Source organism: Astatotilapia calliptera, chromosome 3 (assembly GCF_900246225.1).
Source record: "Astatotilapia calliptera chromosome 3, fAstCal1.2, whole genome shotgun sequence".
NCBI classification, from domain to species: domain Eukaryota; kingdom Metazoa; phylum Chordata; class Actinopteri; order Cichliformes; family Cichlidae; genus Astatotilapia; species Astatotilapia calliptera.
Genome location: NC_039304.1, coordinates 38,344,909 through 38,372,674, shown reverse-complemented (window position 1 = coordinate 38,372,674; position 27,766 = coordinate 38,344,909). Strand labels below are relative to the sequence as shown.

At 41.5% G+C, this 27,766-nt stretch overlaps 1 protein-coding gene across 1 annotated transcript; it reads right to left on the bottom strand.

Annotated features, from left to right (window-relative positions):
* Positions 1-547: 547 nt before the first annotated feature.
* On the bottom strand, positions 548-27,378 carry LOC113019464 (alpha-tectorin-like). Its single transcript, XM_026163201.1, has 18 exons — positions 27,318-27,378; positions 26,611-26,708; positions 26,070-26,246; positions 25,807-25,878; positions 25,574-25,673; positions 25,307-25,436; positions 20,841-21,078; positions 20,469-20,619; positions 16,638-16,725; positions 16,464-16,526; positions 9,763-9,962; positions 9,522-9,653; positions 9,241-9,428; positions 8,351-8,502; positions 8,020-8,265; positions 7,778-7,937; positions 7,494-7,580; positions 548-1,875 (listed from the first exon to the last, which is right to left on the bottom strand). The coding sequence occupies exons 1-17, from the start codon at positions 27,361-27,363 to the stop codon at positions 7,494-7,496; spliced, it is 2,328 nt and encodes a 775-aa protein (XP_026018986.1). The 5' UTR covers positions 27,364-27,378; the 3' UTR covers positions 548-1,875.
* Positions 27,379-27,766: the final 388 nt, after the last annotated feature.

Sequence of the window (27,766 nt, the reverse complement as noted above, 5' to 3'; positions counted from 1 at the left end):
GGGGCGTGAAGGAGGAGTGTTCCCGCTCCTGAATTTCAGATGATATCTCCACTTAATTCAAGGCATAATTAAAGAAACATAGGCATGAAAAGCTTATGAAACTATTAAAAGGTGTGACACACGTGGCTGTTTCACGAGTTTAGCCTAAGACAAACGGTGACATTGAAAGACATTCCTTTCCTGTGTGAAGCGCATCACATTTCTCACAGTTGCTGGTGTTTGGATTGACTTTGCAATATTTGCAATGACCCTTTTGTCACACTTCCTGATCTCATCCTCCTGAGCAGCTGAACCTCAAGACAAAGTTTGATGATGGAGCAAATCAGACAACGTATTTGTGAAGGTCCATGGGGCACACATTGTGAAACAGTACGACACATATATGCATCAAGGACGGACTGACATGAAAGAAATGTGCTTTTGATCTTATAATCTTAGAACTGAAAGAGAAATGGACCTGGAAACAGCTGGAAACACCTGGAAACAGCTGATGGCAACAAACAGTTTCTGAGTGGAAGTGACAAAGAAGAGAAAACCCAAACTCTGGTTATTTTATTACCCATGTCCTTTATTTATTTTTTTGGTCTTTTGGAACAAACAGTAAAGCGTGAAGGCGACAAAGCAGAGCATCAAGTCTCAGTTTCATGTGCTGTTATCAACACTGCTGCCTCCAAAAACAACACAGAAAGGAAAAAGTCACCATGAAATCATGCTCACTTTGTACTGTGTGTTTTCTAAAAGGAAAGATGTAACTTCCATATGTTCTTGAGCTTATCGGAGCTCCAAAGATCACAGTAAAGGTGATGCTGTCCTGCAACTTTAAGTGCCAATCAGCAGCTCAAATGGGAAACACATAAACCAACTGTTTTGTTTCACTGTGACACAGTTGTTTAAAGATACGACCACAGATCAGCTGACTGCAGCTTTGGTTACAGCTGGTCAGTTTTCTGTCACATGGACTCCAGCACTGGTTTGTTTCACCTGCCTTAAAGAGACCAAATTACAACTTTGATAACTCAGCTGTGGTCCTCTCTTGGTTCTTTCACTAATAACAGTTCAGCAGCTGTGTCCACTTTGAGCTGCATCCGGCTTGTTTTATAAGACAATCGGAGTTAAAGAGACTCTGCTTGCATACTTCACATGATTGTAATGGTCTGATAACAGGTGAAAAAGAAATCCACACACCTTCACCTTTACAACATTCAGCTACAAAAAAAGAGTAAGAAACCAGATGATCCCCTTTAAATATTTTACCCTGATTACCACCTTCTTAAAGAGATGATTTTCATATTTACTTTTAAATCACTTCATGTTCACAGAATAAATCATTTTTTACTTGATTCACTGGAAATTTTCATCACTTTGTACGTAAATCATTTTAAATTACAACAACCTGAGAAAGAAAGATACCGCTTTGGTTAAGGCCTCACTGTTCATGGATGCTTTGGACCTGTGTTCATATATTTCTTTCTATGAATATAGCCAAGAAATAAATATGTCCAGTATCCTTAACTCAAGTAAAATATCTGACAGTGTTAGTGAGATCTGATTCTGTTAAGTTTCAGGAGTGTAGATTTACCCCAGATTTATTTATATGGTTAGGCTGGAAATCACATGCAGCTCACACTCTTCCCTTTCACCAAGTTACTAATGAAACTGAAAAAAAAAACCATCATCTGAACTTTATCATGTGTCAAAGACGACAGTTTGGTCCTGCTCTAAAAAAACATCTGCTTATTCCAGCTGTGGGAGTTTGCCGCAGAACTGAGCTCAGTCTTTCCAACATCCAAAATCTGGCTTAGGACCAATCAGAAGTCAAGGATCATCGTGGAGGTCAGTAAGTTGTAAGTCAGTCCGAGTCACCATGGAAACCACCTGAGAAGATAAACCAGACCCCACTGTGACTGCTGAACAACCCTCAGTCCTCTCTGTCATGTCACTTCTTCCTCTCATCTGCTCACCATCAGAGCTGAGATGGGCCTTGTATTGTCCTAAAGCATTTTTCTGAATAAATAAGTTCATACGTTTAAAATAAATAATTCTAAACATGTTTGTCATAAAAAAAATAAATACATGTTGTTAAAATGTGTAATTCATGCTTAGGAAGAAATCACTTGATGAAAGGAAGGCCTTCCTTAAAGAGAAAAGAAATATGCTTCAGATGCTGTTCTTCAGACACTCATATTGCGAAGGAATGCAAATCTTCAGCAAAGTGTTCTGAATGTGAAAGCACAGGTCACGACACAGTCCTCCTCCACAGACCAACAAGCCTCCACTTCCAGCACAAGAGAATGGCGGGGAGAGAGCAAGCAGTCATGACCAATGTTCCCTCTAAGCTGCGCGTGTTCGCAATTGCGCACTGCTGGCATGGTCTCTGTGCACAAAAAAGCTGTATTGCACACAAAAAAAAAAACTAACCTGAATTGAAATTAAAGTAAATACGTTAACAATTCTGTTTTGCAGTGTTAGTCAGCAAGTGACTGGCTGCTCCAGTATGTGATAAGAACGATGCCACCTTATCCCATAGTCCAGCCAATGATGCTATTCACATTCGTATACACGCAGCTAATCAACGTCGTTGACAGGCTGTGACAGCGTCCTTATGTGCCGACACCGGTGTTTTAGCTAGCAAAGCGGCGTGGCTGATGTGGAGTGAAGCCAGGTTAATGACAACGTGTTATGATAAAAACATATGTAATGCTTGGTTTTCTTCCTGAATACTATTGTTGTTTATATTTACTGCGAGAAGAAACGGTAAAAACAGCATTTTAAAAGGAAAACGCTCGAAAGCACTCTCCGCCTGTGAGCAAAAACAAAATAAAAAAAAAACTCACCCTTTCCTATTGTTCGAAAAATGTCGACCAATCAAAAAATGATATGGCAACATGGCTTTTAGTTGTTTAGGAAAGGGGGGAAGTTTTAAGAGTGACTACGGTGTTTTGATTTGCTACGTTTAGCGCAAATCTTGTATGGTTAGTGTGTAGTGTAGTCAATAGTTGTGTTGTGTGTGAGAACAATGAGGTGAGTGTTACGGGTGTTACAGGAGTGATACATCTCCTGTTGTCAGGCCTGCAGGTATCAGGCTTTTGATGTTCTCCTTTATCTCATAGTGGACACAAATAATTTTTTGGAGTGGCACAAATAATTTGTGTGGCATCAGATTTGATGCAGAACACCTGATTGTTCTGTAAATAAATACATATTTTGAAATGTTTGTTTAAAAAAACGACTTGGCAGCATTTTAAGTAAACAGCTGCAAAAACTTTGTTGTTTTCAAAACTCAGTAAGTTTTTTTGAAGAACTAACTATATAATTATTTGCCCAACATTGGTCATTATATGCTGTATTTTGCAGACAGAGTTACAGGAGTCTCTCCCAGACCACAGACTCAGACTCATAATACAAGTCAGAGCTCTATTAAAAAAAATAAATTGTGTTTTCAAAATTAGAGTTGAAGTTATTTTTTTTTACTTCCAATGGTGTTAACATACTACACAGGTCATGAACAAGATATATTTTAATTTTCTTTCTTTTTTTTTAATTTTAATTTTCATTGTAAGTGGGTTAAAGCAGTTAATTAAAAGTAGTCTAACATAAATGTAAATGCTGTAATTTGATTATTTTAATAAACCATGTAACTTGGATGGATTTGATGCCGGCGTGACCACAGTGCACACGTCTGCTGTTGCTCACAGTGGTCCAAGGGATCGCTCAGGGAGTTTGTGTGTTCGCTCAGACACATGAAAAATTAGAGGGAACATTGGTCACGACACAGTTGATGTCACAACAAGCTGCACAGACGTGTGCGGTCCAGGTCAGTGGGGACGTTCATGTTCCATGTCTTGTATTGGTGTACCCTAAAGGTTACAAAGACAGAGCTGTTAAGGCATATGTAATACTAGACGATCAGAGCATTTGTTCTTTAGCCAAGCCTGAGTTCTTCGAACTTTTTGACATTAAAAGTGAACCTTTCTCCTGCAATCTTAGAACATGCTCTGGTGTAGTAGAAACATGGGGTAAAACAGCTGAAGGCTTCCATATCGAGTCACTGGATAGGTCAGTAGTTATCTCTCTACCATTGCTCATAGAGTGTCAGGACATTCCTAACAATAGGGGTGAAATCCCAACTCCCAGCGTAGTGCTACACCAGCCACACCTCCAAACCATAGCAAAGTACATCCCAGAACTAGACCCTAAAGCCAAAATACTCCTGCTACTAGGGATGTGTTTTACATGGCAGATGTTTTACCGGCACAGAAGGTCAGGCAGAGAATTAATGGCCCCCATAATGCCCCCTTTGCCCAGTGCCTAGACCTAGGGTGGGTTGTAGTTGTTTGGGTCTGTCTGGGTAATGTTCATAGGCCTACAGTCAGCACCCTGAAGACAGTTGTTCTAGAAAATGGCCGCCCTTCAGTTTTTGAACCATGCAGCAGCCTTCTGCAACTCAAAGAAGTGTCACACACAAATAGGCCAGGTAAAGCGCCCAAACAAACTCTGGGTCAAACATTTTTTTAACCAGACAGATAACGACAATAAACCAGCTCACTTAATACAGGACACTTTCTAAAAATAATGGACCAAGCTATGTACAGAGATGTGGAAAACAGTTGGGTTTCCCCACTTCCGTTTAAGGAACCCCACCAGCAATTACCAAAAACCAGAAAACAGGTAGCCACAAGGTTCTCATCCTCAAAACGGACGCTAAATAGGAAACCTGAAACACAGCAGCATTATGTGGCCTTTATAGAAAAGATCCTCTCCAATGGTCATGCTGAGGTCCCACACCCACACACACACTGAAAAGAGGAGAAGAGTGCTGGTATCTTCCAACGTTTGGAGTCTACCACCCACAAAAACCTTTACTTAACCATGTCCTCCTTACTGGCCCCGATTTAAGTAACACACTCGTCGGAGTTCTTCTCATCTTCCGGACAGAAAATGTTGCAATCATGGCAGATATACAGCAAATGTTTCACTGTTTAATGGTGCGTGATGACCACAGCAACTTCCTCCGTTTTCTGTGGCACAGGGACAACGATCTAAACAAAGAAGTTATCGAGTGAATGAAAGTCCACGTGTTTGGCAACTCAACATCTGCTGCTGTTGCCATTTATGGACTACGCAAGGCCTCAGAGTAGGTTCAAAGGACTATGGTGCAGATGTAGTAAAGTTCGTGGAGAGGCACTTTTATGTAGATGATGGCTTGATTTCTGTTTCCTCTCCTGCTGAGGCTATAGATTTTCTTCAAAGAGCACAAGCCCCACTCGCTGGACCCAACCTGCACCTGCATAAGTTTGTTTCTAACTCTCAGGCTGTTTTGCAGGCCTTCTGCCCAAAAGATTGTGCTCCTGTCATTAAAAATTTAGATTTAAGTGGTGAAGAGACACAATCCCAGTGAAGCCTTGGACTAATTTTAATTTGGGAAATAACAAGAGACATTCACTTACTCAGTCGCCAACTGAAACAAGCCAATTACTCGCCATGGTGTATTGTCCTCTGTCAATAGCATCTTCGATCCTGTGGGCCTATTGGCACCTGTTACAATCCAAGGAAGGGCCCTACTCAGAGAGCTTACTTCAGAATGTTTAGATTGGGACGTACCCCTTCCAGAGGATAAACAAAGCAGATGGGAAATGTGGAGAAATTCCCTTCAGAACCTAAAAGAACTACATGTTCCCAGAACCTACACATCCACCTCACTAAGTTGAGCAAAGCGCAAGGAACTGTGTTTTTTCTCAGATGCCTCTACTAAGGCCATAGGAGCCATAGCCTTCTTAAAGGCAAATCAAACAGATGGGAACGTCGAGGTAGGCTTCGTAATAGGCAAAGCAAAACTAGCCCCCCTGTCAGAACCTACAATACCAAGGCTTGAACTATGTGCAGCCAGCTTGTCAGCAGAAATGGCCGACCTCATTCAAAATGAGTTGGACTTAAACTTTGATGCAGTGCACTTCTATACAGACAGTAAGGTAGTGCTTGGCTACATCTGTAGTCAAAAAGGTTTTACGCATATGTTCACAACAGAGTACAGCGCATTCGCCAGTCATCAAGCCAGAATAGTGGCATTATGTGCACACAGAGGAAAATCCACCAGACCATGCATCTAGGTCATTGTCAGCATTCCAACTAAAAAAGTCCACCTGGTTCACCGGACCACCCTTCATCCACCATCCTGCCGCAGATACAACAAAAGTGAGTGGAATGTTTGACCTGATTGAACCAGATAAGGACTCAGAAATTAGACCACAAGTAAAAACTTAAGTCACTCACCTCCAAGTACTCATCTGGACACTCATGGCTGAAGTTACAGCCATAATAAATGCAAGGTCGCTCGTCCCAGTGTCCACTGATACAGAGAAACCTTTCGTCCTATCCCCTATCCACGCTGGAGGTGAGAGTATCTACCCACATTGCAGCTAAAGCAGAAATGGACTGGGTCACGCAGAAACCTCCAAGTTGGTGACCTGTTTCTGCTCAAGGACAAGCAGGTTGCATGAAACAGCTGGCCCATGGCCAGGATCACTGCCAAATTCCCAAGCAATGACAATCGAGTAAGGAAGATTGAGGTAAAGACATGCGATCAAGGGTATGTAAAGACATTTATGAGACCGGTTACAGAATTTATCCTCCTCCTGCCAAAGGACTGATTGCATAATGTTTGTTTAACATAGTGGCCTCCTGAGGCCAGGCATGGAGTATGTTGCCCTAAGGCATTTTTCTGAATAAATAAGTTAATACGTTTAAAATAAATAATTCTAAACATATTTGTCATTAAAAAAAATTAATACATGTTAAAATGTATAATTCATGCTTTAGATACGTTTTTGTTAAAAGGAAAAGAGCTAAAATGTATTTCCGGTTCTGGTCAGGCACTTCCGGTTCAGGACAAGTACTTCCGGCAGCTCGGTTTTTGCTGGGTAACTAGCTCCACATGCTAAAGGCAGTATAGAAATGTAATCAGATGCCATCTACTCTGAATTATTCAGGCTGGAAGTTTCTTTATACGATAGTTTACACAGATAGGTTTGGATATTGATGTATAGTTTGCTGAAATGAATGTTTTAGTGAGCGTTATGCACTTTATTGATGTAAACATGCTTCTACCTGTTGAGATGGAGTTTATTATCTGTCATTTCAGTTTTCCCCAGATGTTCATGGAGACAATTAAACAAGCTGCAACTAATCTCCAGGGTCTTGATTTGTGGTTTAACTCAGTGTCACCAACATCCTTGTTGAAAACACTACAGGCCTTCACCCTGATCCTGGACTGTCAGGCTACAGATGACACACCAAGAGTTTTCACTCACTCAGCAGTTCATTTAGTTTATCACATGAGGACAGTTCGAAACACAAACTCATTGGTGAGGAACTTAGTAAATATCTTTCTGTTGAATTAAATAAAACATTTTTCTATGGGAAACATATTTGCTACAGCACTAACAATCAGCACTTTGTCTACAAACACTTCTCAGCACTAGCAGACTGTGTCTTACCTAATGAGTCCAGGCCATGCTGATGAAGGCTTCACCTTCATATTTGGACCTGGCAGATCTGCGTCTGCGAGCAGCTCCAGGACAAGTCTAAAGACAAAGAGAGACAAAGTCCAGACTTTAGAAGATCAACACTGATCCTTTCATTCAGGACTGAATCTGCTGAGAACATTTGAGCTTTTGTGTCAGAATAGAAACAAGAATAAGTGAAAATAATCTGTTTAATGATCGTAACAGAAGAGAGATACATTTGATTGTGTGTGATGTGTTTGGTAACAAAGCTGTACCGGGACACAGTTGTTCTGTTTGGGGCACAGGTGGAGTTTGCAGTGCAGGAAGACTTCACCAGAGCCTCCAGTGAACTCAAACATGTTAAAGGAGAAGTAGTTGGAGGTTCCCAGTCCGTTTTCCTTCACCTGCACAGTCTGGTCAGCAGGGTTGGCACAGCTGCTCACAGACAGGAAAACACACTTTGTTCAGGAGTCCATGAGAGAGATCAAAACCACATGACTCTCTGAGTCTGTCTCACCCGTTTATGATCAGGTCGTATCTCGGAGTGCTGTCGGGTGATGGCTGGTCAGTTGCCCAGCAGGAGTCGGTTACCATGACGACCAGGTCTCCATCCAGCCCGTCAGTCTTCAGCTCCACCCAGATCTTCTGGTTCAACTGCACCTCAGTGCTGGACTCCACAGCTTGTGTGCGGCCGGCGTCAGTGAAAGCCTTCATGATCAGAGTGTAATCCCAAACTCCAGATGTGATGTGCTGGATCACAGAGCTGCAGAACACAAACACACTTCAGCTTTCTCTGACTCACAAACCTCAGGAGAAGCTTCATATCTTAAAGTAACTCAACCACACACCTGTCTCTGATCCTGAAGGTGGCAGTCTTGATGTCCGGCTGAGTTTGGATGCAGGAGAAGTCGATGTAGACTTGGTCGTGACGAGTGATGATGTCAGAGGAGCTGTTCTGGTTCATGATGGTGTTTTTGTAGATGAGTTCACTGTTGTTGGTCTGTGGAGTCACACAATCAGATGTTGCTACTGACTGTTAACATTTGTCTATTCAGTTCAGTTCATTAATCCCAAAGTGCACTGAATCAGTTTTTTTCAATTAGAAAAAGTGAATGTAAATCATGCTCTGTTTGCTTTATTTGCACAGACACATGAAGCTACGTTAGCTTTATTTTCAGTCTCTTTACAGTGATTTTAATCTGAGAACATCAACACTTTGACTACACTTTGAAGATGATGGACCTCTAACTCAGACGTATGAAGTTAAGTAAGTTAAGTTAAGAAAGTGTCCTTGTTTTTTCAGTCCAATGTTTATGACATCTTGTCAGTGATTATAATCACAGATTTCATCAGAAACAATCTGCTAAATAGACACGTCAAAAACATCAAACTCATTCACTTTGTTCTTAAAAGCAACAACAGCAGCTTTAGTCTCCTTTCTGTCTCTGCCTTTGACCGCTCGTGTCACGCAGACGAGTCGAGCACACTGAATGAAGTCACTTTATTTTAACACAGCATAAACATTAGAGAGTTTCTTCCTGTACTGAATCAAACTCCTACTCTGATGTTTCTGTGTATGAACTACACAGATCATCAACATGATGAGAAGCCACAGAGCTCAGAGGTGAAGCTGATCCCACAGAAAGATCCCAAACTGCAGCAGAGCAGGAGAAGCTCAGCAGATGCTGGAAGATGTTTGGCTGCTTGTAGAAGGTAAAGAGGAGGAGATGAAACCCACCGTGACCACCGTCCCACAGCTGTTGCTGCTGTTGAAGCTGAAGGTCACCATGTGGGTGAGCTCGTCCACCTGACCCCTGCAGGTCGGGTAGTTGAGCTGTAAAGCAGAGTAATTGATGTGTTTGTCCTCCAGGAGACAACCGACCAGAGTGACTGAAGCAGAGTCCTGCATGCAGACCGTTGCATCACCTGAACGTCACAATATCAGTCAGAAAAATCACAGTTAGAGGTTTTCCTCCATTATTCAGCCCTGTTGTCATGGTGATGTCACAGCTGTCGTACCCAAAGAGTTGTTTGCTTGGTACTTGGAGGCAAAAATGTCCCGACAGAAGCAGCGAGTGTCACCACCGACCGTCTTCTGACCGCAAAACTCGTGATCGCTGCAGGTCCTGTCCTGACAGAAGGCCTCAGAGGCTACAGAGGAACACACTGATGTATTATCCTGAAAACATGGGAGCTCTAAAACTCCAGAGTTCAGGTCTTTAACAAAGGAGAGCTTATTAATGTCTTATTAAGGTCTTACAGCAGCCGGTATTTGATGTCCAGCCATCCAGAGCGAGGTTGTGTAGACTGCAGGCTCTGGCGTAGGCCTTCAGGAACTGACAGTTGAGTCCGTCCACTGCAGGATATTTACACAAAGTGTCGGTGCAGGCGGTTATGTAGGGCTCTGGGTCAATGTCACTGTTACAGGAGGAGAAGGGCGCCTCCCTCAGGAGATTACAGCTGTACCACAGATAAAAAAAAAAAAAAAAAAAAAAAACATTAATGAGAATAAAATAATAATCTGTGATCAGGTGTTTTTATCTTCCATCTGTGCTGAAGTTACATTGTTTGGTTAATAGTTGTCATTGTTCTACTTAAATTTGTAAGCCTTGGTTCAAACTGTATGATCAACAACATTCTTCTGTTTCCATCCTCCTCCCGGCCTACATCTAGGTGGGGGGGGGGGGGGGGGGGGTAATTGGTATAGTGTTTAACTGCAGAAACCCTATGTGAAGGTTCTCTGTCCTTATTTAGGGAGGATGTTTACTTCTTGCCATTTATGACCTCACCTGTGCTTGTGTACCATTAGAGGGGTTAAGCCATACACAGGGTGAGGGGAGATGATCCTTTGTGATCAGGAAGTTACATACACATGCTCAGTGCCTTAGTTTAATGACATTTTATGGCGCACCACAGGGGGGTTTAACAGTGGCTGTTTGGGAAACTGTGTGTGAGAGAATAAAAGGCTGCAGGGGAGGCTGGTTCTTTTGGAGTCGTCTGAGGTCGAGGGCAAAAGTGCTGCTCTGAGGATCCGACCAGACTCCCCTTACTAGCAAGTAAAGAACGGTTAAGCTGTTTGTCTTTGTTACCGGGTGATAAGTCTTTGAACCAGCGGGGTCTGCGAGGTGCAGACACAACACACATAATTTAAGTATAATACAGAAAGATGGTGGATGGCACTCAACCTTTTTAATTTTAATGAAAAAAGAAGAAAGACAGAGGTCATGATTTTAGATCTTTCCTCTTTGGTCCTGCATAAAAAGTCCAGCATCACCAATTTAGTTGTGAAAATAGACCCCAGCCTTAAACATGACTCATATGTCAACCCTGTGGTTAAGTCCCCCTCCTAGAAACCACCTAGACACTTTGATCCATGTGTTCGTGACCTGTCGTCTGGATTATTGTAATTCTCTTTTGACTGGAATTAGCCAGGCCCCCCTCTCATTCTACAATTGTTACAAAATAGCGCTGCATGATTTTTAACTGGTACAAATGAAAACAGAAAGAAAAAGAGTCTAGACTTTTTTAAGTTGCTTGAGGACGTTTGACCTCACATTCAAGAAGGTTCTTCAGTTCTAGGGTCAAGCAGTGGAGAGTCCCAGATTTAAGACCTGTGGGAGTATCCCCCAAGAGGGACAATCGACCCCCTAATGATCCTCTACCTAATCACATGAGCCAAGGTGTGAAAACGGGTGTGGGTCACAATCAGCCAGGGTTTTGGGTGAGCTGTCCCCACGCCAAGGTGTGAAGACCAGTGCTGGGCAAGTTACTTTGAAAAAGTAATTAATTATAGTCAGTATTGGTCAAGTTACGTGAAAAAATTAATCAGTAACTAATTACTGATTACGTCCCCCCAAAAATAATCCTGTTACTTTACTGATTACTTATTTTCAAAAGTAATTAATTACTTAGTTACTTGGTTATTTAAAAAAAAAACTATTTACAAGCCCAATTCTACTTTTTCTGCATAATCCATCATACAAAATGTAATCAAATGGAAACATCTCTTTTTAAAACTTGTTTTATTAGTTTTAATCTTTTAATTTTATGTATCAAGCACAAAAATTAATTATATGCAACATTCTCTGACTGGAAGAAATTAGTTTAACATTTAAACCTATTTTCTGTACATTCCAGCACATAAAATAAAATAGTTTTGGTGTGTTTACACTCACTCTTTCAAATAGATGCAAGTAAAACACAGCAGAAAATAAATAAAGTCAAAGACTCAGCGGTCCTGTTGCTCTATTTTCACCTGTAAAGCAGGACTGCGGTAGGCAGATTTTACCCTGGTGCAGGTGTGTCGCAGCGCTCAGTGGAAGAATCCGCAAGTTTGAATCCGTGAATTTCCCATTACGTCGTTGCGCACTCGGCGCTTGCTTGGAAGTTTAGGGGTTTTTTTCGCTGTAAAAAGAAGTTTTCTTCGCACGCACAACGGACGCTAATGTTTTTGTCACTTTTTATGGAATCAAACTCAAAGTAAGGTTAGTACTTCCACACTTTAAACGCTGCACGCTCATACTCTCTCCCGCACTCGATATATTATCCATTGTTGATCTGCACACAGCTGTTGTCGCACTCGCTTACGTCACTGTCATGAGACATTCTCGCAAAAAAAAATCACGGTTTTAGTAACGCAGTAACGCAGCGTTCCTACGGGAAAGTAACGGTAATCTAATTACCGTTTTTGCATTACCGTTACAAGTAACGCGGTACTGCCCATTTCTGATTATAGTTACTAGTTACATCTTCAAAAAAGTAACAGAGTTAGTAACTGAGTTACAAGATTCTAAAAGTAATGAATTACTTGAAAAGCAACTATTGCGTTACTTTAAAAAGGTTATAACTGGACATTTTAACTACTTTTGATTTTACCTCTACATTTCACATTTAAAAACTATTTACTTTGTCTTGTTTAGTATCATCCTTTTCAGCACAACCTCAAGTGTCTGAATTTACAGTTGTTTTCTATTTGTATTAGAGATGGCACGATACCACTTTTTTATGTCCGATACCGATACCGATATCATAAATTTGGATATCTGCCGATACCGATATGAATCCGATATAATGTTTTTTAATCAACAAAACTGTTTTTTAAAATATCTTGCTGCATTTTGTATAAGTTCATACTCAAGTTTAAAACAACAACTACACTAAAGCTATTCTGTTATACCTGTATACAAAAAAAATATTTCATAGTTCAGCAATACTGATCAATCTAATAAACTTAAACCTACACCATCCTCACTATTCTGGTATTTTAAAGAGTACTTAGCGTAAATATTAAGCAACCTAACTAATAGGGTTCCAACTCCCAGCAACAACAAAAATAAATAAATAAAAAATAGGGAACCACCCCTCACGCTCCACCTCATGATGCTTAATCGACGTAATCAACCTTAATTTGATGAAGTGTGAAAAAAATGCACAGAAATCAATTATTTTTCAAGAAATATTAAATAGATTCAACATCTTTCTTCAACAAAATTGCAGACTGCACAGATGGTACCTTCCCAAAGGAAAAAGTACTATAGCTTACTAGGGTATATATATTAGACTTAATAGTCACTATATACAGTAATTGACTTCTATTCATTTTACATCAAATTAAAACTTTGGGTGTCAGATAATTATTTATTAAAAGCTCGACATTTTAAATGAGAATAAGAAAGAAAAGTATGTCTTTGTGCCCCCTTTTCCCTGTTCATGCCCTATCAGCCCCCCTGGCTAAACTTTGCTAGATCCGCCCCTGCACAGTTACCAGCCGTCAGCTACGTAGAAAAAGATCCTGGAGTAGAAAGTAATATTAAATACATTCAAACAACAGCTGATCAAGCTTAAACGTGCTGCTGTTGTTCAGCCACTGGTTTCCTCTTTCTGGTGCAAAGTGGGCCAAAAGCAAACTAGAGACACGGACTCGCGACAGAAAAGCCGATCAGCTGATCGTTAAGCAGTTTCACGATTGAAGTAGCAGCCGGAGAGCGAGAGGCAGTCGCTCCATATATCGCTTGTTAAGCTTAACGCAGGAATGCTTTACAAACATTCAGAGATGGACTTACACACTTGCTTTACTTCTCTCGGGATAACTTTGTCGGAGATGAAATGCCGGGTTGCTAGCGAAGCTCCACATGCTATCCAGACCACCACAGGTCCCGCATGCCACAGCCGCTCTATAACGTGATGCATACTGCTCCGACTGCTAACAGTTCTGAGGTGAGTTACGGCGTGTTGCAAGTTTTGTGAGGTGCTTTCGTGATATTTAATGGATCGGATTACATTTTTTATTTTTCTCCGATATCCGATCCAGTAATTTAGGTCAGTATCGGACCGATACCGATACGTAATATCGGATCGGTCCATCTCTAATTTGTATTAACACAATTGATCTAAAATCATACAAAAATCATAAAATCTGAGTAGAAAAATCTATATTATTTACTGTAACAACCGCAAACAATTCTGTTGAATCATATTTCATAACTTTAAATGCAAATATAAATTGGCAATTTTAAAATCATATGCACAGTTACTTGCAGCCATTTACCCAGATTAATTATGTAGACCGCTACTTCCGTGCAGCTGATAGAAGGTGTGGTAAGCTGAACACAGCTTCAACCGATGTTTGTTGAAAAATAGTAACATGACTGCACTGCATTTTCTTGTTAGTAACAGTAACGGCGTTGTAACAATAGAAATAGTAATTAGTTAGATTACTCGTTATTGAAAAAAGTAACGCCGTTAGTAATGCCGTCATTTCCATCACTGGTAAAGACGAGTGTAGGAAAAGAAAAAAGCCAAGGTTTTGGGTGAGTTCGCTGTGAAACCTGGCCCCACCCTATCATGTAATTTCTTAGGGTCAAAAGGCCCAGGATGTGAGTGGGCGGTAAGGCGTCTGGGAAGGGATGTCAGAACTGGATTATAGATGGCAGACAGTTGGTGTCGTAAACCACCTCCTCTGTTCAAAGATGGTCGCTCACAGTGGACATAGATGGCTTCTTTCACTCGTCTTTCAAACCATCTGTCCTCTCTGTCCAAAATGTGAACATGTTCAGATCTGAGCATTCCTCATTGCACTGTACAGCACACACTACATTATTAAGTTTGTGTTTTGGAGTTCTTGCATTTGGGAAGAACCAGTTTTTGTCTGAGTGTGTTGCTGGGCCTGAAGTACATTGAAGTACATCTCTCTCCTTTCACTCTCTACACGCTGCCTGGGTGCAGCTCATTGTGGGCTCCCGTCCGTGGCCTTCACCACCTGCAAGCAATCACCTGTGGCTCCTCACCTCGTTTGCTCTCATTAAGGCAGTGATTGAGAGCACCTCGTCTGGACTATTGAGTAAAGCTCGTCAGTGCTACTTTAGCCTAAGCCAATTTTGAGTACTCTTCTCATTGTTAATTCCTCATCTCTGTGTGCAGATCCTTCGTGCTCTGTTTGGAAGTTTGGACACCGAAGCCTATTTGTGAGTACGGCAGTGAGAGTGGCGGGTGTGAGAAAAGGACCATTCCAATAGAATTGTGCTGTTCGTGTGGAGCTGTGCGAGAGAGGACATCTCCTGATTCTTCCCTGTACCCCTGGGAACCTTGGACCCTTTCCCCTCACCTGTATATAGTGCACCGGGAGTGTGTAAATAAAATTTAAGTTTTCTGTAATTTTTCAGTCTGCGCCTGAGTCCTCCCTGTTCCATCGTGACAAAGTTCAAGTAATGTATTCTTATTTCTTAATTTAAAATAACGCAAAATCAGACTTTAGTTTGCAGTACCGTATTTTTCGGACCACAAGGCGCATTAGGTGAAACAAAGCAGTCAGATAAGTCAAACTTTACTCCACTCATTCTTCTTGCTTCCTCCACTTCCGTACCATTCATTCATTAATATTGAAGTCTCTCGCAGCTGCTCTATTCCCATGTTGTTGAAGTATATTATTTTCACAGCACGTAGATTGTCTCTGGACATTTTCTCTCGTCTTGCAAGAGTTTGCTGCAGCGTGGGTTGTGTTGGTTTAGAAGTGTGGGTAAACTCCTTGTACTCATTGTCATGTTGGGATTTTAGGTGCTTGATTAAATTGCTTGTGTTAAATGCGCTACCTTTCGAGCTTCCTCTGGACAATTTCGCTGAGCACAATTTGCAGTCCGCCTTTATTTTGTCGTCTTCATTCACTTTGAAATAGTTCCACACGGCTGACATGTCTCGCCTCCCCTTCTCCCCCGCTCTGAGCTGCAGCCGGGGCCTGGGGGCGGGCACTCGGCGCGGGCACTCGGCGCCTGTGATTAACCCCTTACACGCCGCTCAAACAGACTTTTCTCAGACCGTGGTATCGGTCCCTGGTATCGGGGGACTTTTAACGAGTACTATATAGATAGATAGATAGATAGATGGGGAGATAGATATCTATCTATATATACACACACACACACACACACACACACACACACACACACACACACACACACACACACACCTGTGTGTCATTTCCTCTTTAGGTCAGTTACGATTGTTTGGGCAGTTGTTTGGTTTGTTAAGATTGCAGTTCTCTGCCCGAGTTCAGTTTTGATTCTTTGACCTCTTTTATGAGTTCAACATTTATTACTTTTGTAATTAAAATTGTGGGGGTTAAATGAAAACCCTACCTTTCTAATAAACCTTTGACTCCTGCTTTTTTAACTCGGTCCATCACAATGTTTTTTTATTTTTTATAGTATGTAATTATGTCTCATCTTATCCTATTGTTTTTTTCTTAATTTTTACTGCTCTTAACTTGTGCTTTCGGCCGTGACCAAAAATATTTCCCACGTGTGGGACTAATAAAAGTTTATTTTATCTTAACTTACAGCGATTTGATGTTTTGTTCTGGTTCTCTTATGTTTTTATACATGACTTTGTTCAGCTGTTATGATGTTTTAAAGTGAATTAGAAATAAAGTGGTAAGATGTTTCCTGCTGTGTGGATCAGTCTGCTCACCGTTCAGTCACACTGTTGCAGTCGATCGTGCTGTCAGCAGTCTCACTGTACTGCATCTCACAGCTAGGGGGCGACAAACAACAAAGTTCAGGCTGCTTTATACAAACACAGAATATCTGCAACATCAGCAGCAGCAGCAGTCAGAGGGACTCTGAGCTTGTGATGAGGTCTTACCTGGTGGAGCTGTACTCAGAGAGCCTCAGGTCACTCAGAGAGCTGATGGAGTTTCCACACAGACCCTCCACAGATGAACCAGCAGGTCCTGCACAGGATCAGGACAGAATGAGTCAGATCAGCATCAATATTCAAACTGGATGAACACAGCAGGAATAGTGCTGAAATTTGGACTGGTTTTATTAACCCACACCTGACAAGATGGCGCCTGTGATCGGCAATGCCGCTGTCAGACTCTGTGTTCTTCTTCTGTTTTATGTTGCATTACCCATTTTGCTGCTGTCTGTGGATAAGATTACAGCTACCTATGTTTACGATCGCCACACTCTACTTCGGATTAAATCAACTATGAAATCTATGGATGAAACCTGGAAATATTTTCGAGGCTTCTCTCCACCTTCCGGGCGATCAGCTGTTGCCCATTACGTCCCTTGCTTGCCTGGGCCAGGGAAAAACCGGAGCCGCCGTTCCCGGACAAATCACCGTCAGAGAAGACGAGGAAGGAGAGCGGGCATCCAAGTGAGACTACGGAAATATAAGAGTACCGCTGATTTAACGGCCTGCTTGGAGTTCTCAACAGTGGATGTTTTTGCTAAGGCGGACCTCCAGCTTAATGCACAGTCTCCTCGCATGGGCTTCATCAGGACGCCGTGTCTGAAAACAGTTCTTCCAGACCATGTGAGTGACCGTCCTATTGTCCCACGGATTATACTAAACGGTAAAAAACCCCGAGGAGTATGCAGTGCGAACCTACACCAAGCCCCTCAGGGTGTAAACAGTGACACTCCAGCACCGCCGATTAACATGGCTCTATTAAACTGCCGCTCGATCTCAAATAAGGCATTTGTTCTCAACGACCTTTTCATTAGGAATAACCTGGACTTTATGTTCCTAACTGAAACTTGGCAGCGGAATATGGAATTTGTCCATTTCAAAGAACTGTGTCCAGCAGACTGTAAGTGCTTAACCACACCGCGTCTCTCAGGACGTGGTGGTGGGTTGGCAGTTATTTCTAGAAACTCCTTTTTTTGTCGGCTGGTAAAGACCCCCTCCTTTAACTCCTTTGAAATCCAGATGATGAAGATCAATAGGACTCATCCCTTCTATGTGATTTTAATCTATAGGCCACCAGGACTAGCTAGGAGTTTCTTAGTGGAGTTTGGGGATTTTCTATCCTCCACCATTAAGCTGGAAAAAATTCTTCTGCTGGGGGATTTCAATCTTCATGTTGACGACAGTTCATGTCACGCTGCTTCGGATTTTCTTACTCTCTTAGACTCTTTTAACCTTGTCCAACATGTGACTGGGCCAACACACAGTGGTGGCCACACCCTGGACCTGATATTATCACTGGGTCTGGATATCGGCCCAGTTCATTGCAGAGACATTTTTATTAGTGATCATAAATACCTTTTATTTGATCTCTCTTCTACTTATGACACTCTACCCTCTGTTTATGAGAAGCGTTCACGATTAATCAGCGACTCAGCGGTAGAAGAATTTAGGGAATTGTTTGTTAACAATTTATCTGAAACAGACGATATAGATCAGCAGATGACCTCCTTCAATTCACAATGTCAAAAAATTCTAGATAAAGTGGCTCCTCTTAAAATCAGGAAAGGCAGTACTATCAAACGCCCGCCCTGGTTTACAGAAGCTATCCGCAGCTTTAGGCGAATATGCCGTAAAACCGAGCGCCTGTGGAAAATCACAAAACTCGAGGTTCACAAGCTTCACTTAAAAGAACTATTATCTACCTTTAATGACATGGTGTCAGATTCAAGAGCCACCTACTTCTCTCAACTACTTGCAGTAGGAAAAAGAAACCCGAAAATTGTCTTTGATACAGTGAGTAGCTTTGTCTCCCCCCAACGCCATGTACACCCGTCTCTTCAGATAAGGACTGCAGTGAATTTTTAAAATTTTTCCAAGATAAGATTAGTTGCCTAAGACATAACATAACTCCCTCAGGAAACCCCACCAACCATGATCGTCCACACCCCATAATTATGGAATCTTTCCTCCCAGTTTCTTTAGAGGATTTATTGGAAACACTGACTCAATTGAATCCTTCAACGAGTTTAGCTGATGTCTTACCTACTCGTTTATTCTGTAAAGTTTTTGAGACCATCGGGCCCTCTGTGGTCACGCTGATAAACCATTCATTGCTATCTGGCTCTGTCCCCAGGTGCTTTAAACAGGGGGTTATTCAACCTCTGCTGAAAAAGCCTAACCTGGATCCAACACTTCAGTCAAGCTACAGGCCCATCTCAAAACTTCCTTTTATCTCAAAAATCCTAGAAAAAGTTGTTTGGCTACAAGTAAAGAAAGCGCTGGAGAAGCATAACATTCTTGATAAATTTCAATCGGGTTTCAGAAAATTACACTCTACAGAAACAGCTCTGCTGAAAGTCACAAATGACCTCTTGATGGCTGCAGACAGGGGTGATTGCTCAGTCCTGGTTCTTCTGGACCTTAGCTCAGCTTTTGATACCGTTGACCATCAGATCTTAATCGATCGCTTAAACTGCACGGTAGGGATATCAGGATCTGTTCTAAAGTGGTTCACCTCATTTCTGGAAGATAGGACGCTTTTAGTTTCAGTGGGAAACTTCCAATCAGACGTGGCTAAGCTTCTATGTGGAGTTCCACAAGGTTCGGTTCTAAGCCCCCTATTATTTTCACTATATATTCTTCCCTTAGGCCGGATCATTAGCGGTTTCAAAAAATATTTCCTATCATTTATATGCGGACGACATCCAATTATACATTTCTTTTAAATCCTGGGAATTAGACAAGCTATCCACTCTTATGGACTGTCTTAAGGAAATCAATCTTTGGATGACAAACAATTTTCTGCAGTTGAACGCAGACAAGACCGAGTGCTTAATCCTAGCCCCGGAGAATATCAAGCCACAGATTAGTCAACATCTGGGTGCTTTTTCATCGTCGATAAAAGCCACTGCCCGGAATCTTGGGATAATTTTCGACCAATCTTTGTCCTTTGATGTCCATGTTAAATCCGTGACCCGCTCTTGCTTTTTTCACTTAAGAAATATTGCCAAACTCAGGACTATTGTCTCCACAACCGAACTGGAGATGCTTGTCCACGCCTTTATCTCCTCCCGGCTGGATTATTGTAATGCACTCTTTTCCTGCGTATCTAAGGCCTCACTAAATCGGCTCCAAGCGGTTCAGAATGCTGCAGCAAGGCTTTTGACCCATAGCAATAAATTTTCCCATATCACTCCTATACTAAAATCCCTGCATTGGCTTCCGGTTGAGTATAGATATAAGTTCAAAATCCTCACCTTTACGTTTATGTCTCTACAAGGTGGGGCCCCCATCTATATCTCGGAGCTTCTCCAGCCCTATTCTCCAAAGCGAACTCTTAGATCCACTGATAGCGGTCGTCTATCTATCCCACGGACTCGTCTGAAAACAAAGGGGGATCACGCATTTCAAACCCTGGCTCCTATACTGTGGAATGGTTTACCCCCCCCACTACGCACCATCGACACGATGGCTTCTTTCAAAAAACAGCTTAAAACTCATCTGTTCAGACAGGCATTTGGGAAATGTTAATGCGTAACATGTTGTTTTATTTTATATTTATATTGTACTATTGCTTTTTTGATATGCTTTTATACTTTCTTTATGTTGCTATATTGTTTGTTTGACATGTTTTTTTTTTGTGAAGCACTTTGTAACAGCGTTTTGTCTTAAAAAAGTGCTATATAAATAAATTTTACTTACTTACTTACAGCAGCTCAATTAATAACAGCACAGTTTACAGTTTATGTTACAAGAATTAAACTTTATCTTCTGTACCTTCTAAGAGGATCTGTGCGGTGTCGCCGTCAAAGAAGACAGAGATGTTGAGGTTGGAGAGATCAGCAGTGACTCCAGTTTGGTCCTTAGAGAGCTGCACACCGTGAACCAGCTGAGATGAGCTGCTGAGGGTCAGTGTGGAGTCGTCCAGCTGCATCACAGCAGAGACAAAGTGGAGGAAACACTGAGTGAAACATGTCAAACACACAAACAGGCTGATTTCACAGCAACAACCACTGAGTTCAGCAGCTCTGAAAGAACTGCTTCTAACAGCCCTGAGAAGAACGATGCGAGGAGACACAGCAGAGGATGAGGGAGGACTTTGGATCAGACTCCACTCTGACACATGAACCGTGGCTGTAGGTCGCTTACCTGAACTCTCCCACCTTGTTCCAGGTGAATGTCATGCCCGTCCACACGCAGCGTCACACTGTCCAAAAAGCTCACATCTTTACGACGTCTGTCCCTGAAGTTCCCCAGAACAAGGAAATCTGGGAGTAACGGAGTCGAGAACAGAGAGTACGCACAGCGATCCTGGATGGAGTTAATCTGGCCGTGGACGTCAATGATAGTGGGGCCGGTCACAGTGCAGGTGGAGGCCGACACGCAGCTGATAAAGGCAGAAAATTCAACATTATTCAGTTTTGTTTTGTTTTTATAGCCTTAAATCACAACAACAGTTTACCAGCTGTCAGCTACTTAGAAAAGGATCCTGGTGTTATTTGTCAGAAACAGTTCATAACTTCTCTCCAACTCATTCATGTCACCTAAAAGGTAAACCTGTTTCTCCATCACCTGTTCAGCTCTGATGATTCAGTAAGGACATCTCCTGGTTTCATCTTCATGTTTCCCTCTCACCACATATCCAAACCGACATCATAACCAGCAGCTTTACAGCTGTGGCTCCAGCAAACATCAGCTGATACTAGAAATTAATATTAAATAAATTCTAACAACAGCTGATCAAGCTTAAACGTGCTGCTGTTGTTTAGCGCAACATCTGCTGGTTTCCTCTTTCTGGCGCAAAGTGGGCGATAAATAAGAGAGAAAAGCCGATCAGCTGATCATTGATCAGTTTCATGATGAAGTAGAAACAGGAGAGGGAGGGGGGAGAATGAGAGAAGAAGAGGCAGCTGTGCAGCGTAAAGACACAGAATAACTGCAGCTTTGTGTCTTTTTCATTGCAGCTGAAGTCCGGGACAAACTGTTCCTTTTCACCTCAATAAGAAACGCGTAATATTTTCTCTGAATACCAGACGATTCCGTTTTTTAGGGAACGGTTGGCAACTCTAATAATTAACCTTATGAACAAAATAAAGTTCAACATCAGTAACATAGCACCACCCAGCTGTATAGAAACTCCGTCATGCTAGCTAGCACGCAGTACGAAAAAGTCAGCACAACGAAAATTAACTCCACCTAAACTTGGTTTATATCTGACCCAGAGAGACTGCAGGTCATAACTTCTTACCTGAAGTTCAGTTCACCTGACACTCTCGGACCAGCGGCCACTTCGGGTCTCTCCTCTTGCCTCCCTTTTCCCTCATCCACCTGCTGGCCTCCACCACTTGCTAATGTTATTGAATCTGTGGAAGCTCCGCGATAGCCACCACACAAAGTAACGAATAACGAGCCCATCTAAATCCCAGTAACGAGTAACGCGTTCCTGGTTTTGGCATAATAACTAGTTACCGTGCTCGTTACCACAATAATAACGTAGTTACTGTAACGCGTTACTTAATAACGCGTTAGTCCCAACACTGGTGGCTACACAAGCCAGGAAGTACTAATGACCGGATTTGGTGTGTGGTAGTAACAGGTAAATGAACCTTTTTTTTTAAATTATTTGACTATATATGAATGCTTGTGTATAAATACACAAACAATACACACATGCTTTCAATTGTGTAATTTAAGTGATCTAGTAGCTCTGCTTTGGAAGTTCAGTTCATGCTAGAAATGTGTTTTGGAGTTTGTACGTGTTTTGTCTGTAGGGGCCACCGCATATATTTATATATAAACATATATAAATAAAACTACTTTTTTTTTACATTAGTAATTCCTTTTGTGCATAATTTTATATTATTGTTAATAATAAATTAATTAAAGCAACAAAACAACCTGAAGAGCCGGTTCGGAGCCGAAACAGCCGGCTCTTTTTAGTGAGCCGAGCCGAAAGAGCCGGTTCTCTAAAAACAGACGGAAATCCCATCACTAATGGAGACGCTGTCGGGGCTGAAAAAGCTCACAGATTCTGAGCTGCAGGTTTTTTTTACTCTCCAACCAAAATTCACTGAGCCAGCAGCAAAAGAAGATCCAAACTGCTGTTCCCGTTTGATAACATCCTCATTAATTCACTCTTACCTTTGCTGTTTTGCTTCCACCAAGATAAAATCACACTTCCAGCACAGCTCTCTCTCTCTCCCCCATTCATTTGCTTATTTCACACTATTGTGTACAAGCACTGACAACAGCTGTTTCTTTTTCAAAAATGACAAGAAAGGCTTATTTCTGCTGTTTAATACTGAAGAAAGTTTTAAAATGATGCCACATTGCAAAATGCTTAGCAAGTTTTTAATAAAACCTCTGTAACATTCACTTCAGCAGTATCAGGTAATTTTATATGTTGAGTCATGTTTTTCTTCAGTTTTCAATCTACTGCAGAATGTTTTTAAGGTTATCTGCTATAAAAATCCAGGCCAGGAAAATCTCCTTCATGTTTTTCTGTGTTTCATCCTCAGTTACTTTGACACAAAGGCATCTGCTGTGATGTTCACACCTCTGATGAAGCCTCACAAGTGTCAGCACTGATAAATGATCAGAATTATAACATTTCTGATTGTCTGAGGCAAAATTGAATTGAATCAAATAGGGTATCGAAGCAAATCTGAACATTGTGAATTGGAATCAGATCGATTATTGAAACCAGTGACGTCTCATTCTCAAACATGTAGAGAATGAGAAGTGTTGTTTTTGTGGTTTATATTTAGCCCGAGTGAGCAGCTTAGGCCTGACAGAAGTGGATGCAGCTGTGGGCATTAAGAAAGATGAAAAGGACGATTAATAACTTTTTTGTTGAGTTAAGGCCTGATCCATCTGAAATGTATAACCAGTGCTCTGACTCGCAGCCACCAACCTCTCAGGTTATGTCTAACACTGGTCCTGAGACGGCATCAGATAATGAGCCAGAGCCAGAGCCCACTGAACGTGAAAGGGGGACATTTATACATTTGGAAGAGAGTGGCTTGACCAGTTTCCCTGGCTAAGATACAATAAAGTTAACAACATGATGCACTGCCTGTACGGTTGTGAGTGTGGAAAGCCCATGGCAGACAATACTGCATTTGTGACCTGTGCTAATATGTTTCGAATTGAAACGCTGAGAAAGCACCAGTGTATCCAGAAAACACATTATATGCTGTGATAAATGCACCGCCCAAGTGTCCCCTCTCCTCACTGTCCTTAAGCAAACAGGTCGTCAGAGATGATGATTCAGTTTAACATTGCTTACAATCTTGCTAAAGAGTGCCAAAGTGCCAACGCACTTTAAGCACAAGCACTTTTTCAGTAACTTATCTTTCGTGTAGAACGTTGCTCTAAATAATTGTTACGGCCCTAGCAGGGCCTCTCTCTCTCCTGAGGGTGCCTGTGTGGGCGTGTCCCACTACCTCCTACCTGAGATGCCACCTTTCCCTCCGGCGCAGCTGACTACCATCAGCAATTAAGGGTATTTAAGCCCAGAGCAGGGTGAGCTCTGGGCCAGAGTGCCATTTGTGTGGGTACAGCTAGTGAGCTGAGTGTTTTTGCGGTGTTTCCAGCTGGTGAGCTGTGTTTTTGTGGTTTTCAGCTAGTGAGCTGCGTTTTCCTTTTGACATTTTGCATTACTGACCAACGCCTGAGTTTTGTTTGTGTTACTTTTATGGTGATAGCGACTTGTCCGTCTCTTTTAGTTGAATTACTTCAATAAAACTGTTTTATTTAACTGCTTCGCCTCCCTGAGTCCTTTTTCTGACCCGGTCACTTTTGTTACTTCCCCCTCCCCGCCTAGACCCCCCCAGGGGAACGTAACATAAAGAACTTTGTCTTGACGAGATTGTTAGTTAATCATTCACGAATCAATATTGTCTGTATGGACAGCAATTAAAAAAAGTGAACATTTAAAACAGTGGGGTTAAGCAATGCAGTTGAAAAAACCAGTTGGGCGCACCAGTGCAACCATGGCGAAAAGTTAGTCTAGAGCCCTATGAAGGGAAGCCAAAACAGGAGAAATCTGCTCTCTTTCTAGTCCCTGTCAGGACTCTTGCTGCAGCATTTTGGATCAGCTGAAGGCTTTTCAGGGAGGTTTTAGGACATCCTGATAATAATGAATTACAGTCGTCCAGCCTGGAAGTAATAAATGCATGAACTAGTTTTTCAGCGTCACTCTGAGACAGGATATTTCTAATTTTAGAGATGTTGTGCAAATGGAAGAAAATACATGCTTACATATTTGTTTAATATGTAAGGACATATCCTGGTCATCAAAAAAAAAAAAAAAAATCCAACCATGAACATCTTAATGAGCTGCTGTTGGGAGCTGCAGCCACCAGTGGGAGCTCTCATGTTTCAAGACAAAGAGAAAAACCTGATGGTGGCGCTACAGGAAACACCAGCCAGATGTGATTCATCAAATAATCCAGCTGTGAATCAGCAGCTGTGTGTGAAGTTTGAGCATTTTATCAAACTCACTGTTCACTAAGAAGAAGAAGCTCTTTGCTCTGATCAAAATGAGTTCAATCACTGCTGATGTAATACTAACACTTCCTGCTTTCTTTTAAATACAAAGAAGACATATTTACATGTTGTTGCCTTGACAACGCTCCAGTGGACCACAGCTGGAGATGTTGAGGACTGCAGTCTCATTACAGGTGAGACTGAAGCAGGTTTCTGGATCAGAGCTGATCACTGTACCAGGTCGATACATCTGACCTGAGGATTGAAGGAATTCAAACACTCACAGATCACTGACTCGTTTAACAACTGTGAGCACAAACATCACCGTAACATTCAAATAGTTACATTTTACAGAATCCCAAAGTTGAGTTTGGAGCTTTAGATTCACTTACCTGAGTGTCTGCATCCACTGATGCTGAAGTAATAAGTTGTATATGAATAAGTAAGAGTCACTGTATCAACTGTGGTTCCACCGACCTGAAGCTCAAACACCTGGACAGAAACAAACACAATCAATGTTACGACTACAAAGCAGAGACAACGATGTTTGTGTTAGAAAGTATTTAATGTAGTATTTAAACATTAACAGACGTGTAAAGTTGTTTATAAACACTCAGAGACTCACCGTTGGATCAGAGTTGGAATTATACGTGTACAGATCTCGTTGTGTTCCAGAGATAAGATGAACCAAAACAAACTGTAACGAGCAAACAGAAAAGTTTCAGACACTGTCAGGAAGTTTCCTCTAAAAGCTTTTACAAAAGTTTTTGATGTGATAAAACCTCAAATTTTATTTTTGGTTTACAGTGTTTATAAAATTAATTTGTGGTAAAACAGTGAAAAGTGACACTAGTCGGATTTAACTGTGTGATACAGAAAAACACTCACATTATTGCAAGATATATAGAAGTAGCAATAATCATAACCATAATAATAATGATATGAATATGTCTGAAAGTAAAAACTCTCTGCGCCCCGTGAACGCTCCACAACACAGTCGCCTCCAGTTTCAGGACTGAAAAAGCCGTTGAAACAGACGGTAACATTTCCAGATGTTATGTTCACCTGTGGAAAATCAGAGACACAACGAGTCAAACATCAACATCTTTTGTGCTTTGAGTCATTTACAGCTGAACTGTTGGTGTCAGAGCTGCTCAGGTTTCAGTCAGAGCTCTCGCTCTGCTTCAGGAAGCTGCATCAGGTGATGTTCACATACTCAGCATCACTGCAGAGGACATTAATGAGACTCTGAGTTCAAAGCCAGCTGCCCTCTGAGGGCCTGAACCCGTGAACAGAGAGTGTGTGACCTTCATTAACTGCTGATGTTCACTCAGTCTGCAAACATGATCTCTGCCACAGGTGGAGACTAAACAGCCACAGTGATGGAAACACAAAGATCTGCTAAAACATCAGGCTTCATCCTACTCACATAGAGCTGCTCGTACTGCTGTCCATAATACGTGATGGGACATGAGCTGATGTCCAACACTGAAGACTCAGTGAATGTCTGATAGAACCAATGAGCACCTGAAGACACAGAGACACATGAGAGCTGTGAGCTACAGTCTGTTAGCTGGTCGGACAAACAGGGAGAGCTGCAGGCTGAAAAACTGCCTTCATGAAGGGATTAAACAGCATTTGTTCACCAATCAGTGTAAAGCTTTACTATGACATCATCAGTTAGCTTTCTTGGAAACAAAGAAAACAGACCAGAGACTTTATGTCACTTATTCATAAATGGCATTTTGATAAGCAGATGATCATTATTCAACTTTAACTGTATTTATTGATATCATGACTAATATGAAAACAAATGATGCTGTTTGTGATCCATTTGGTTTGTTGTTGTTTTCTGTGTAAATCTGAACGTGTTTTCTTTGATTGGAGGATGTTGAGGGTTGAAGATGCTTCTGGAGGAGCAGATTGTTGTTTGTTTTCTGTGAATTATTGTTTTTGTATATTTGGCTCTTTGTTTTACTTTATTGTTAAAGAATAATTAAAAATCTTGGAAAAAAAGGATGAAAGTTTGCTGACGATGTCAGATTATTTGTACTTAAAGTTTTCTTCATCGTCACTCTCATGTTTTTGCAGTTGAGTATTGTGAGGACAGAATGGCTGACAGGTGTGTGCGTTTACCTGTCGGTGCAATGAGAGCACACAGGAAGAGCAGAGGGCGGAGCATGTTGGAGAGGGCCAATCAGCTGACAGATCCCTGAAACACAGTTAGTGTATTTTGTATCTGTTCGTGTATCTTTAAAATTTTCTCTGAAAGTTTAATTTCACAAACATAAAGTTTGAAACCATCCAGAGAATACAACATGATCATGTGTTGTAAACCGGTTTGTATTAAGTTCACTTCACTTGTAGTGTATGAACTCATCAAACCCAACATTATTTATTTTATGACTTACAGAGTTCAGTATTTGCCTCGAGCATAAACATGAACATGAGCTTTGTTTCTGTGGAAAACCAACCTGTGCTGTTTGTGATTCTGCTGAAAACAAGAAGACAAAAATCAGTTATTGTAGTTTTAAGTGTTTAATGTGTCAAATTATACACAAACACAAACTCTGTCACAGCAGTGA

What these genes read in the sequence shown, in the direction of transcription:
- LOC113019464 (XM_026163201.1), bottom strand. Translation starts at nt 27,363, where the DNA reads ATGCTCCGCCCTCTGCTCTTCCTGTGTGCTCTCATTGCACCGACAG. An exon ending in CGCACAGATCCTCTTAGAAG is followed by an intron (nt 16,726 to 20,468) that starts GTACAGAAGATA and finishes GATCCTGTGCAG; the next exon opens with GACCTGCTGGTTCATCTGTG. An exon ending in GCTGTGGGACGGTGGTCACG is followed by an intron (nt 8,503 to 9,240) that starts GTGGGTTTCATC and finishes GTGACTCCACAG; the next exon opens with ACCAACAACAGTGAACTCAT.